At 43.6% G+C, this 14,705-nt stretch overlaps 1 protein-coding gene across 1 annotated transcript in view; it reads left to right on the top strand.

Annotated features, from left to right (window-relative positions):
- LOC308361225 (heparan sulfate 2-O-sulfotransferase 1) overlaps nt 1-11,611 on the top strand; it is a 54,043-nt gene extending 42,432 nt beyond the window's left edge. Inside the window, exons 3-7 of the mRNA XM_080833510.1 lie at nt 6,159-6,244; nt 6,998-7,136; nt 8,378-8,475; nt 8,918-9,075; nt 9,425-11,611. Of these exons, the coding sequence (XP_080689636.1) occupies nt 6,159-6,244; nt 6,998-7,136; nt 8,378-8,475; nt 8,918-9,075; nt 9,425-9,651 (708 nt within the window). The 3' untranslated portion in view covers nt 9,652-11,611. The remainder of the gene's footprint in view (nt 1-6,158; nt 6,245-6,997; nt 7,137-8,377; nt 8,476-8,917; nt 9,076-9,424) is intronic.
- The last annotated feature ends 3,094 nt before the right edge of the window (nt 11,612-14,705 follow it).

Genomic DNA, 14,705 nt, shown 5'->3' with positions numbered 1-14,705 from the left:
TCTTGTCTTGTGGGAGGGTGTGTGTGTGGGGGGGGGGGGGGGGGGGGCGATTGGGGTGGGGGGATTCACTTGCTGCTTTGTTCCGTGTATGTGTGTGCGCGTGTGTGTGTATTATGTGTGTGCGCGCGTGTTTGGCTGCGTTTGTGTGTGGGGGGGGGGGGGGGGGATACAGGTCTTGCTCTGCCTGCTCTTTTATCTGTTATCTACAGCTCATACCTTATCTTATGTACCACCACCTGAATGACTAAATTAACCGTGATTTCTTTTAACGCACGTGGCCTTAATTTGCCCCATAAACGCACAAGTTTTCTGGATGTACTAAGAAGAGAGGGAGTGGACATAGCCTTGGTCAGCGAATCCCACTTGCTTCAGAAAGATGCCCATAAGCTGCAAAATAAACATTATGTTGTAAAGGCAAATGCTTCAGCCCTCAATAAAACAAAGGGTGTAGTAATTGTGGTCCGCCGTAACTTTCAGTTCACCAATTTAGGTGTTGGGTGCGACTCAGATGGTAGAATCACTTTTATGAAAACCATCATAGAAAACAAGAAAATTGCATTTTTATCTATTTACGCTCCTAACAGCTTTGATCCTGATTTCTATGAACGTCTGTCCAATATCATGCATGACCTGTCTGATTACCGATTATTTATTGGGGCAGACTTTAATGCGGTTTGGGACCACTCTGCGGTCAGGACGGCTGCAGTAGAGGGCAGTGATCAGAGATCAGCGTCGGTTGCATTGAGGAAATGGGCTCAGGAATTTTCAGTAATAGATATATGGCGCGTTACCAATCACAATAAACAAGACTTCTCGTTTTTTTCCGCAAGACATCATTCATTTTCCAGAATAGACTTCATTTTTGTATCCAAGGATCTCCTCGAAAAGGTAAGCACGGACATGCTCCCCCTGGCCTTCTCAGATCACAGGGCTGTCATCTGTAGGGCTAACCTTTCCGTATCTCGTGACCGCGCCCCACGCTGGCGCTTCAATACCTCTTTGCTGCGCAATGAGAGCTTTTTGGTGCAACTTGAATCTGGCCTAGCAGAATTCATATCTTTTAACGTGCATTCAGTAGAGGACACTCGTATCTTATGGGATTCTGTAAAAGGCTATATTAGAAGTAACTGCATATCGTTTTCCTCTAATTTAAACAAAACGCGTCAACGCAGGATTCTTGAGCTGGAGGGTGATCTCGGGCAACTTGAAGGTGCTATGCACAACAACGTAACTCCTGACTCAATCATCCAACGTAATAAATTAAAAGAGGAGCTGAATTCCCTATCCCGACAGCACGCCGAATTCCTTATCCATCGTACGCGCCAGCACCATTACTTTGAGGGGGCCCGCCCCAGCCGGTCGCTTGCCTTAAGCCTTCGTGCCAGTGAAAACTTTGCGCACATACCCGCCATTAAAACACCAGCTGGCGCTCTAGTAACGGACCCCAAATTAATTAATGAGACATTCCGCTCATTTTATTCCAACTTGTATAGTTCTGAAGTTCCTCATGACTCTTCTAAATTTGATTTATTTTTCAAGAATTTAAATCTTACTAAATTGTTGCCCCATGAGGCTACGTCTCTGGACAAACCATTTACCCTGCTCGAATTGGAGAGAGCTTTACGCAGTCTTAATAAAGGCAAATCGGCAGGTTTTGACGGAATTCCTCCAGAACTATATTTACAGTGTTGGTCTCAACTTGGTCCTCTATTGCTGAACATGATCAATCATGCCATTTCAAGTGGTTCCTTTTCAAGGGATGTTAATACCGCTACAATCACCTTACTCCATAAAAAAGGGAAAGACCCAAATGAATGTGCAAATTATCGTCCTTTATCACTCTTGAATACTGACGTTAAACTTTTTGCTAAAGTGCTTGCACTAAGGCTTGAGCCCCTTATGAATAAGCTCATTCACCCTGACCAAACTGGCTTCGTAAAATCTCGCTTATCCTCTGATAATGTTCGCAGACTTTTGCACATTGTCGAAGCTTCAGCTGAGGTCCAAACTCCCTGTGCTGTATTATCTCTGGACGCAGAAAAAGCTTTTGATCGCCTTGAATGGCACTATCTATGGGCTGTCCTTCAGCATATGGGATTTGGCACTAATTTCATCAATATGATTAAAACGCTCTACGCCTCCCCTTCAGCCATGGTAATGACTGGCAATATCTGTTCTTCGTTGTTTCCAGTGGGCCGCAGCTCTAGACAAGGCTGCGTTCTTTCTCCACTTTTATTCATTTTATCTTTAGAACCTCTGGCCCAGACGGTGCGTCAGTCAACCCATACTCCTGTTACTGTCCATGGAACAGATCATTTCATCTCCCTTTATTGTGATGATATCTTGCTTTATCTTGGTGATGCAATTCAATCTACCCCACATATTTTGTCTATATTTGATAAATTCGGGAGTATCTCTGGCTACAAAATAAACTGGTCTAAGTCGGCTCTCCTTCCTCTAAACGACACTATGAGGCATGCTTCCTTACCAAACATTATTCCAGTAGTTGACCATTTTAAATACCTAGGTCTATCGATTTTTCCTTCGATACAAACTACAGTATCGGTTAATTATAACTCGACTCTCAGGCAGGTGGAATCCGATTTGGAGCGTTGGTCGTCCATTCCTAACTCATTTCGAGCAAGAGCTTCTATCGTAAAGATGAACATCCTACCGCGAGTCAACTTCTGTAGTTCTATGCTTCCATTATCCCCCCCAGCTGGTCACTGGGATAAACTGCATTCACTTGTTTCCAGGTATGTCTGGAAAGGTAAACGCCCACGGATTAAAATGTCCATTTTGCAGAGGCACAAACTCTCTGGTGGCCTTGGACTTCCAAATTTCCAGTTCTATTTTTGGTCCTCAACCCTTCGTCCTCTTCATACCTGGTTAGATCCAGAGGCTCAAGTAGCCTGGCGTTCATTAGAGGAACATCTAGTAAAACCACATAGGCTTCAGGATGTTATTTACTCAAACATCCCTCTCAAAATGTGTAAATCCAAATTCGGTTCTTTAATCTCACATCTTGTTGCCATATGGAGAACTGTGGAATCACACTCCAGCACTCACTTTAAATTCCATCCTCACCTCCCTTTATTTAATAATTTTGCCCTTTGTTTGGGTGGTCACCCGATGTCCTTCCCTCAGTGGAGGGATAGAGGGATTAATACCCTTTCCGACATTATGTCAGATAATGCGCTCAGATCTTTTCAGGACTTGAAATCACATTACAACTTACCCGGCACCTCTTTTTTCTTCTACCTACAACTCCGCAGCGCCTTACGAGCATACGGAGTCCCCTGGGGTGAAAACATGGTGCCTCATCCAATTCACAAAATATGTGGTAGATCATCTACCAAAGGCTTGGTCTCTGCTCTATACACATTTATGTCTAAACATGCAGAAAAACCTTTGCAAGTGGATAGTCGCTGGAGCCATGATCTCTCAATTGCACCTACTACAATCAATTGGTCCATAGTCTGGTCTAAGCTTGACCTATCTTCGCGTAATCCCAACCATCAGATGATTCACTACAATTTCATACACAGACTCTACTGCACTCCTCATAAATTATTCTTGATGAAATTAAATCCATCTCCTAACTGCCAGCTATGCTCTTTAGGTACTACAGGAACCTTTGTTCACATGGTCTGGGAGTGCCCTGGGGTGAGCGACTTTTGGAGTATGGTATCCAACAGGATGTCTATAGTACTTGGGCGTACCATCCCCTGCTCACCAATTATCTTATTGCTGAGTGATTTTACGGGTCTAGATCTTTCTCTGATGCACCAACGCTGGTTTCTGGTAGGCCTTACTGCTGCTAAAAAGCTTGTAGCACAGAGATGGAAAGCTCCTCATGACCTGTCCTACCAACATTGGGTGAACACAGTCATAGATCTGGCTAAATTAGAGAGATCTGTGGCCAGCATGCATGGCGCCCAAGCCAAAAATATTAACTTATGGTCCACCTTTATTAACAGTATGTTGGGAGAGTAGTCATGGCTTACTGTATCTACGCCTTACTCACTGCTTTTTCATCCTTTTCCTTTTCTTTTTGTTTCTTTCTTTATTTCACATATTAGTATTAGGCCTATTTAAGAAATTTGCTGAGCTTCTCAAATTATTGGTTCTGTCATTGTGGGAGGCAAGACCTGGGGGTGGGTGGGTTTGGGGGGGGGGTATGGTTGAGTATTATATGTGTTATGTTGTCTTACTTGTGTATATGTGTAACTGTTTCTTGTATGAAATATAAAATACAATAAAAAATTGATCACAAAAAAAAAGAAAGCGCAGACCTCCTCCATGGCTGCATCTCGGAAGAGTGAAACTGAATTCCTGGATTCACTCCCAATGGGTTAATGGCTTATTCCTTGGCCCGGCTGTATGGCTACCCGGACACGACAAAATGTGTTCTCTTAGGGTGAAATAACACAATACAGCAGAGGACTGGAGAGAAAGTCGATCCCAAGGACGAGAGCCACAGAAAGCTTCAGAGAAAAGAGTAAAAGAGGAGAGACCAAGAGGAAATTCGAATGCGTGTGTAGAAAATGGGTATTCCCTTATGATTCAGTGACATTCAGAAGATGAAAGATAAAGCTGGACTGAAAGAGAACAAGTGGAAGAGGCGGTGAGATGTAGGAGATGGCTGGAGAGGTGATTTGTTCCCCATCAACTGTGTGCCAAAGTCCCCCGGTGTAAAGCTATGTTTTCAATGTCACTTTGAATGGCTGTGTGTGTGTGTCAGCCTACAAATGGCACACAACCAGCACCACATCGGATGTGTTTCTGTCTGTCTGTGCCCGTCCTCTCCTGTTTGGTATTCCTGTCACAGCAGGCTGGCAGCATGAGGAGGTGAGTGTCTGAGTGAGCGCTAGTGCAGGGCTGACTGGTGTTTCTGTCTGCCTGCCTGCCCGCGCCGCACGCCTGCACCTCTCTCCTCCTGTCTGCTCCCTGTTCACTGAGCCTGCGCACTCACTCTGCAACCCACTAGCCGATCCAGGATCAGTCGCTCCATCCCTCACTCTGCAACCCACTAGCCTATCCAGGATCAGTCGCTCCATCCCTCACTCTGCAACCCACTAGCCCATCCAGGATCAGTCGCTCCATCCCTCACTCTGCAACCCACTAGCCTATCCAGGATCAGTCGCTCCATCCCTCACTCTGCAACCCACTAGCCTATCCAGGATCAGTCGCTCCATCCCTCACTCTGTCTTTCCTTCTCTGGCGCTGGCTCGCTCTTCTGCCATCTTTATCTCTCTCTCTTGTACTTTTGCTGTCTCAAATTGTTAATTATTTTGTGTCTGTCTGTCTCTCCGCTTTTCCACTCATTATTTTTGTCTTGCACAGACTAGATGCGCTCTCTCTCTCTGCTCCCTCTGTCTCTCTCTCTCTCTCTCTGTCTGCCCCCTCTCTCTCCTCTCTCTCTCTCTCTCTCTCTGCTCCCTCTCTCTCTCTCTTCGCTCCCTCTCTCTCTGCTGCCTCTCTTTCTTTCTTTCTTTCTCTCTCTCTCTCTCTCTCTCCCTCACACCCCACTGGGAAATGACCTGCCCCACACACTCAGTCCAGACAGTCTCTCTCTCTCTCTCTCTCTCTCTCTCTCTCTCTCTCTCTCTCTCTCTCTCTCTCTCTCTCTCTCTCTCTCTCTCTCTCTCTCTCTCTCTCTCTCTCTGCTCCCTCTTTCTCTCTCTCTCTCTCTTTCTCTCTCTCTCCCTCACACCCCATTGGTGAATGACCTGCCCCACACACTCAGCCCAGACAGTGGGGCCCTCTGCTCCCAGGTGTGTGTGAAAGGTTGGCTTGCGATGACCATGTCTGTGGTCGCACAGGACAACCAATGATGAGAGATACTGCAGCACTTCAGCTGTCTGCCTTATTCACAAGCAACCGCTTTGGCTTAGAGGGTGGAATGAGTGGGTGTGGGTGTGGGTGTGGGTGTGGGTGTGGGTGTGGGTGGGTGTGTGTGTTCTTCAAACACATGGTTTAACAGTAATGTATACATTTCATTTAGTGAGAAGAATTCCGGTAGATTTGTGTAGACATTGCGGTGCATAGTGCATACAGGCCAGAAGGTGAAGGGTGGATGTGGTGGATGTGCGAGAGGGTGCGTTTCTGTGACTCATCAGTCTGCCCTCTATCTATGTGTGTGTTCGTGTTCACAGGTGCGGTTTGTGAGGAATGTCACCTCCTGGAAGGAGATGAAGCCTGGCATCTACCACGGCCATGTGGCCTTCCTGGACTTCTCCAAGTAAGCTCCTCAAAGATCACTTTACAGCACACCCGCTGACACACCACCACCCAAGATGTATGAGATAGCTCACGTGGTTAAATGAACCATTGAGCAAGAGAGACTGTTTGTGTGAGTGTGAGTGAAATTTAAACATTAAGAGACTGGGACCTCATTTTGCAATGAGTGACTTTTTAGGTTTCTGCTGACACCCTGTGGTTATGAGGAGAAGTGCAACATCTGTGTCTTAGATTTGTTCAAATTCAAAATAGAGATGTCTTCAGTGACAGGCCCTAAGTTCAGTGCTAGTAAATATGGAAATATGATGCACTAAAGTAAAAAATATTTGTGCAGATATATTTTACTAATTTAAAGCCAAATCTACACTGAGTAAAATGACATCAAGATGAAAACTAACTCATGGGTGCATTTCTATCTGAAAAAACCTCATAAATGTTTTCTCCGTTATCAATGTGGGTTTATGGGTAACCTGACATGAGTCCGTTTTCTACCGTTGTAATCAAGTTGTTTCTATCCTATGCACAACTATATATATATACGGTGTAAAACATCATTCTAATACTGCTTTACTTTAATAAAAAAAAATCTTGGTTGTTGCATTGCATCTACCATCGGCTAAGTGTTTCTACAAGTTTAATTCATTTGTTATTGGTTATGAATAATGTACAATTTAGTTTGACCAGAAGCTACAGCCTGACCCAACCAAGTAGAATTTGCACCCTTCTCTGAACGTCTCCCCCCCTCCCCCTGCAGGTTCGGTGTGAAGGCTAAGCCCATCTACATTAACGTGGTGCGGGACCCCATCGAGAGGCTGGTGTCCTACTACTACTTTCTGCGCTTCGGGGACGACTACAGGCCCGGCCTCAGACGGAGAAAGCAAGGGGACAAAAAGGTTTGCTTCGCATCAGTGGTCTGACACCTAGTGTGTGTGAGGTGAAAGTAATGTGAGGGCGGTTAGGAAATCGCAAGTATCTCAAGTCACCCACCTCCGCAAGTGACTGTGTTATTCACTAACCCTAAAGCACATGGACAGCGTACGCTCATGCCACTGGAAGGATTTTGGCAGATTGGCAGTTCTGGGCATACCTGACCGATTTTTCTCTTTTCTGTGCTTCGGCTGCAAAAAGCCCTTACTGCACAGACTCTGGCTGCAGGTTTGCAAATATTGAGGAACTATTTTGACTTCATCTCTCTAAGTGCAAGAAGCCATGCTGTCAAAGCTTTTTACAGTCATTGGTCTTTTCTGTTAGCCTTGTATTGTGTAATCATAGGCCTGACATCCCTGCAGATCCTGCAGATCGGGATGCAGTGGCTAGTGTAGTATCTACACAGCTGTAGGGGCTTGTAATTAACTCCACATTAGTGTAGTCGTTTTATTTTGTATGGTTTGAGTAATTAGGGAAGGATTCAAAGCCATTAGAACATCTCTGTAAGACCTTGTTCACAGTGCATTTACAAGGTTTTACAAGGTAACCATTCTCTTGCCTGCCTGTATTTGTACTCCTGTCCTAAACCTAACGTAGAGGGTGTTAAATCTAAAAAGGTAACGTCAGGATGACTTCCAGCTTGGGTCCTTTTTGCCAGCAGTACCACCTCTGATTTGGTCATTTTAGTATTTCAGTAGTGAGTGATACTGACATCATGGTTTATCAGTTGAAACCAAGAGTGTGCTTAAGTTACATCTCTCAAAATAGTGGGATTAGGTTAAGTTACTGAGGCGTTTCATCAGTATGACCGAACTGGCCACAGTTGTCAGCAGAAACTGTCCCCTTTATAACTTAAGTGGGAGCTCAGTGTGGCAGAGGTATTCTGGGAGATATGGGTGAAAAGGGAGTAGACTGAAAAACGAGTGAAAAAACCCAGTCTGATAACCTTTAGAAGTAGTTTTGGGTTTTGTGCAGAGATTTGGAGAGGCACGTGCTTCCTATGTATTAGAGGATGCTGTACAGTCTGAAACATACTGTATATTGGCTCCTGTTTTGGCTGGCACCACAGGCTCATAACATCAATACCAGTATACTGTTGCTGGTCAGTGAAAACCACAGGCCTTTGAACGATCTTAAAAAGTGTATTGTAAAGATGTTTTAATTATAATTAAAACTGTGCCTGTGTCTCTCTGTGTGTGTGTTTCAGACCTTTGATGAGTGTGTATCGTCGGCCGGCTCTGACTGCGCTCCAGAGAAACTATGGCTGCAGATCCCCTTCTTCTGTGGCCACTACTCCGAGTGCTGGTGCGTTCTGCTGACTTGCATGTAACCCCATTTGCCTCTCAGACAGCCTGTGTAATGTCTCTTTCACAGGAGCCTCTCTTGTCTCTCTTATTGACCCTATGTAACCACCTCTATCTACTGAGGATTACTAGCTCTGTCCTCTGTCCTCTGTCCTCTGTCTCGCTCGTTGCCCTATGCATTATTTGTGTCTTTGTGAATCATCTGCTCTGTTTCTAGCCCTCATAATCTACTTGGAAATGGGGTGACCAACTAAACCTTCTCCGCCATGACCGGGCAACTGCCCCTTTGTTTTCCTCATAACCTGTAAATTGTGGACTAAAATTCTTAGCCATTATGAGATTCGTACCCTCTTGTGTTACTTATACGGCAAGTTTCTGGGAATATAAATACTTGGTTGAAATGACCAGATTCAGTGGTGAAGGAAGGCCATGTCTTTCTGCAGGAATGTGGGCAGCCGTTGGGCACTGGAGCAGGCCAAATACAACCTGGTGAACGAGTACCTGCTGGTGGGGGTGACGGAGGAGCTGGAGGACTTCATCATGATGCTGGAGGCTGCGCTGCCACGTTTCTTCAAGGGAGCAACGGACCTCTACCGTACAGGTAGGACTCACTCTCAGCAGCCACTGTAACATCTAGGACTTTGACCTCTTACACTGGGCAACTCTTCTTTTGGATACAGCTCCAGCTTCAGATACTGTTAGACTTCAATGTGAGGAAGGGTTAGTGTTGTTTTGCTCGCCCAAGTAGTCTTTTAATAGAAGACTTGATGATTGGGTGCTGTAGTGAGACCGAAACGGTTAACATTAAAGTGATTTGATGTTTTTTGGTCCATATCATTTGTCTTTCATTTATACTTATTTGTTGTGCAACAGTGTAGATACCTTTTCAATCCTTCAGGTTTTTCTGTCATTATGTCATTGCCTATTTGTTTTGTCTCTTTCACTCGTAGGGAAAAAGTCTCACCTGAGGAAGACAACCGAGAAGAAGCCTCCCACCAAGGACTCCATCACCAAACTGCAGCAGTCGGAGATCTGGAAGATGGAAAATGAGTTCTACGAGTTTGCCCTCGAGCAGTTCCAGTTTGTGCGCGCCCATGCTGTGCGGGAGAAGGACGGTGAGCTGTATGTGCTGGCACAGAACTACTTCTATGAGAAGATTTACCCCAAAGTGAACTGAGCTGGGCCCTGCACCCAGAGACGTGGTTGGGGTGGGTTGAAGGGAAAGGTGGATACTGAGGGCAGCATGGACCCTTAATCCACCAATCCTCTCCTGACCTCCATACTGTTTTTTTGTTTTGTTGTTGTTGTTGTCACATACACTGGGGGGGAGAGAGAGAGAGAGAGTGCAGGGATTGAGGGGACAGAGGGAGGACCGTTCTGTAAAAGGTACATGTGCTTGACGCGGTCATGAGCCAACTGCCAACTTGGAAGGCCCGGGATTGGGGTGGGGTGTCTGTCTGTCTGTCTGTCTGTCTGTCTTGTCTCTTTGCTCACGTAAAAGCAAAGGACCCCAGGTCAGTCGGTCAGCAGGCCGGAGCTCAGTTTGGGGGTGGGGGGTGGGTCCAACGCCAGCTTCATCAGCCCTCCCATTCACTCATGCTGTAGCTCTCCCACTGCTGCGGAGCCATGGACTTCCTGTGTGGTGGCCTCGCTCACCAGATAAAGACCAGAGCCCATCCACCCACTCCATCCCTCTTTCTTGACTTGCACTGTGGTTTCTGATGCTTGTCAGATCTGAAGTGATTGGTACATCGGAGGGGAAGAACAATTTAGAGACTTTTGAGATGTTTATAACCATTTTCTCTTTCATTTGATTTTTTTTTTGTAATTAACATGCCCCTCTAGAGGGTAATATTATCATGCATTTGATAGCTATTATGTTTATCAGAGGTAACTGCTTCTCCAGACTTGAATTAAAAGGATTTAAGAAAAGATGATGAGTCATCATGCTACACAACACTAAGACGCCTAGCAGTTTGAAGGGAAAAATATGACCAGGGTTCCGGAGATATGCTATTGTAATCATCATGAGTAGCGCCTCCTCTTTTTACTAATGACTGATTCTCTGCGTTCATGATTTGATCGATTTTGCATTTAGTGTGTGTGTGACAGAGAGTGTTTTGGGTGTATGTATGTGTTTATATATATATATATATATATAGATAGATAGATACACACACACACACTTTTTTTGTAAAATGCATTGTACAGTGTTTACAGTAGACTGGGGCTTAGGAAGGGGCAAATATGTATGAAAGTAACAGTGAACTCAAATCCAAATCTGTACATATTGTATCTACACCTACAGTACATATTTTATGTATTTGGACCAAATGGTTGTAAGAAAAAAAACATACTGTTAAAGACATATAGAACACTATCCAACCAGCTGGAGTGAATAGTCATATAATATTTGTATGACATTTAAGGGAAAAATATATCGGTAATGTTTTTAAAGATATTTCCATAAATCACTCACATTAAGTCCCCCTTTGCAAAAATTGCATTTTGTTAAAATAATTTTCTTTATAACCCCTCGGTGCATGGACAACTTAATTTGGTGAATCTGTAATGACTGTGATAAATGAATTGTCTTGAGGGGTAACAAACATTGATGGCATGAATAAGGAAACTCTCTCTATAAACTGGTTTGGACAACTCACCACAGCTATCGAGGATCCATGGTACTTTTGACTTCTTGCTCACCTGACCAGACTGATCCCAACCTTGAGACAAAGTGTGTGATTTGTGAGTGGGTCCTCTAATTCTTCAGATCTTAGTACTTTTCACATCAACTGAAGAAGAATCTTGCAAGTGGTTTCAGAAACGAAGACTGATATTCTCACTCCCCATGAAGTCTACCAAGTCATACCAGGACACACTATCACTGGGCTGGGGTCTGTAAAAACAGTTCTCTGACTGTGTTTCCAGGTCACAGGGTTGTTTTATGACGGATACTTTAAAAGTACTGGTGAAACCGTGAGACGGCATACATTAGCTCAATACTTGATAGTGCCTTCATAGTATTCAACAGTCATGGTAATCTTGACATTATGTTTCAACCACCTCAAAATGTTTAGCCAAATTTTTTAACTCTTGCTTCTAACTTTATTTTTTGTTCTTTATATGTTTTATGCCACCAGCTTTTATGTTTTGTTGGAATTGTTGTATTCATTTTCTTGTTCCAAATGGTCTATTTCAAATAAATGTTAAACTCTTAGGATTTCTGAGTTTGTCTGAATTATTCACATTTTGGCCTAGCTCAAATGATTCATGACTAATATAAATGCTTGGCTCTATACTATTGGCGGGGTGCTGGCCTGCCTCTGATCAGTTGTGTTGACTGACTTTTATGTCCTCCATAGTCAGTTGTTAGTTGGGTCATTTATAGCAAAACAATGGCAAAGTGAGCATTAGAAGATTGTCAAGCCCAGGTAAATCCATCAGTTGTTGTCCCCTATTAAGTAATTAAGTGTGAGACACTGCAAGGGCTCGAAATGGTATAAACAGGAATGCGACAGCACGTTGCAACAGATCACGTTGGTGGTAATTCTGTGTTTCACATCACAACGCTATATGAACTGTGGGCAATTCCATCAGGCGAAGTCTGCAGAAATGCGGACTTACAGAAAGTTTGCATACAGGGCTCTAAATGTTGAGGGAGCCTTCATGCACTTGACAATTTGATGGTACAGCCCTTAACCCTCACGGATTAAACAGGAACGCGCCTCAAAGTCCATGATTGTGGACATTGGGATAAGGCTATAGTTTTGTACTACCTGGGGTACAGGGCCACATTTGCCTTGGCTCATTACAGATGAGGCTCAAATAATGTTTGTGACCAACGCCTCTGACTTATAGAGAGTGGGAGTGACTATCGTAATTTTGAATGCAGCATTTTTGCAAGTTAAATTTTTGTAGCCAATCAAATTCAAACAAATTTGCACCTCAATTGATTAACCAAATGGAAAATCTACTAGACCAAGCACCATCTCTCTGAGGGTCATATTTCATAACATTCCGCAAGTAGTCCGTTCATTTAACTAAATTAATTTGCTGTAACTTGAGGTCAGCAAGTCATAGGTTGCTACGCAACACCTGAAACTTTAGTTGTATTTGTGTGAATAACTATTTTTCATTTCACTGGCTATTGCTATGCTAGGAAATTCAGCCCAGGAACCTCAGTTCTGGCATCAACAATTTCAATATCAAATCTGGCACCTGAGCCTGACCTGCAAAGACCACACTAAATAAAACCCACGCTCGAAACATATCTGTTCTGTCCTGTTCTGTCCTCACTAGACATAGAACTGACTGTTATTCAGTTAGACAGAACGTGAACAGGATTTGTTCAAACTCAAATTCTTCTTTACTTGGATTTGTTCTTAAATTCACGGTTGTACCTTAGTGTTACTTTGAGTTCGCTTTACATAGATCTCTTTTGCTTTTTCTCTCTATAAAACTGAAATAAACAGGAAACAAAAAAAGAACCTCAATATCTAATTTTTTTAATGTATTATGGAGTATTTAGGGGATCTATTAGCAAAAATGTTAGCTTAGAATGAGCCCTTTGTATCTTCATAGGGAGCAGGTCCTTCTACAGAGTCTGCCACCATGTTGTGCTACATGTTTGTTTCTACAGTCACCTAGAATGGACAGACCGAAACACTGGCTCGAGATAGGGCTCTTTACGTTTTTATGGCATTTGACGGCCACAGACAGAATCATGTAAGCACAAGTTTAGCAAATATTAGTGGTGACCACGGAAACCATATCAACATATTTACAGCTGTACCAACACAATATCATAAACTTATTTAATTATGATGCTCAGCATTTTCTACAAAGCAGCTTGTTTGATGATACACCTGTTTCACTCAAGGAGGTTTCACCATCATAGCCCATCCCAGGAGACATGGGAAGTGGCTAAACACTGGTTTTACACAGCCAACTCACATGGCCTCTGTACCCCAGCTAGTCTTTGAGACAAGCTAAATGTGAGCTCAGCTCAGTCACTAATAAAAGGTAGTCCCCCCTGTTGGATTGACAAGTTAGTGCAACTACAAACATTTTTGAGTTAACTCCTATCAGATACCAGAAAACAAACAAAGATGGTTAAAGATATCACCCTTTTTGCACGTTGACTTAACCCTGAAGCTGATTACAGGAAGGGACAGAGCAGACAACCGGTACCTCTTGAGGAAGCTTAGGTCTGTCCATTTGTGCAGCAAAATGTTGCATAACTTCTACCAGTCTGGTTTTGCAAGTGCAATTTTCTTTGCAGCCATCTGTTGGGGCAGCAGCTGATAAAGAAGGCTGGCTCTGTGCTGGGGACTGTTCTGGCTCTGTGCTGGGGACTGTTCTGGAGCCCCTAGTTGGAGTTGGTTGTTGACAGAAGGATGTTGCACCAACTGCTTAGCATAATGGACAACACTTTACATCCTCTGCACGACACACTGCTCAGACAGTAGAGTGTTTTTAGTTAGAGGCTCCTTCAACTCTGTACTGGGAGAGAAGGCTTATCCTCTGAGTGGCAATGCACAATGGACATTCTACATTTAATTTGCACAGTTTATCTAATATCTGGATTTAAAATTCTAGTAGTAGTATAGTAGTTTGTAGATATATTTGTTAATATTGTGTTTTTACCCAACTTAAAGTCTGTTTTTGTGCAAGTTATGTGTTTTGTTATAAATGATAATATAAATATATAAATGATGTTTTGTGATTTTGTGTAGGTTAAGTGTTCTGTGAATTGCAGCTGCAATAAATCTGTCTGTCTGTCTGTCTGTCTGTCTGTCTGCCTGCCTGTCTGTCTCAGATACAGCTTTGAAATTGAATTGTCTGAACCTGTGCATGGCCTCTTCCGCACAGCTGAGATGGGGTTCCTTACAGCGGTGTTGGAACATTTTTAAAAGCAGTGTTTCAGATGTGCAGCCAGTGAAGTGACAAATGTCTTTGGCGAAAGCGTATCCATAAATAAACCTGAGCTGCTGAGCGAGTTCTCATCCCGCAGATGGCTTCTGTCAGGCAGGAGATTTTCCATCATGCACAAGAGAGGAGGCTGAAGATGGAGTCTGACTGAGGGGAAAAAAGTTATTGATAGCATTTCCAACCAATTAACTTGGTTGGGACTTGCAAAAAAAAGACATAACTTCAAACAGAAACTACATAAATACAACAATTTGGTAAGATTGCCTCATATTTTTCCATCACGTGTGATAGTTTCTC

Source organism: Sprattus sprattus, assembly GCF_963457725.1.
Source record: "Sprattus sprattus genome assembly, chromosome: 2".
Lineage (NCBI taxonomy): Eukaryota > Metazoa > Chordata > Actinopteri > Clupeiformes > Clupeidae > Sprattus > Sprattus sprattus.
The sequence above is the reverse complement of the archived record's forward strand: the minus strand, read 5'-3'. Positions and strand labels throughout refer to the sequence as shown.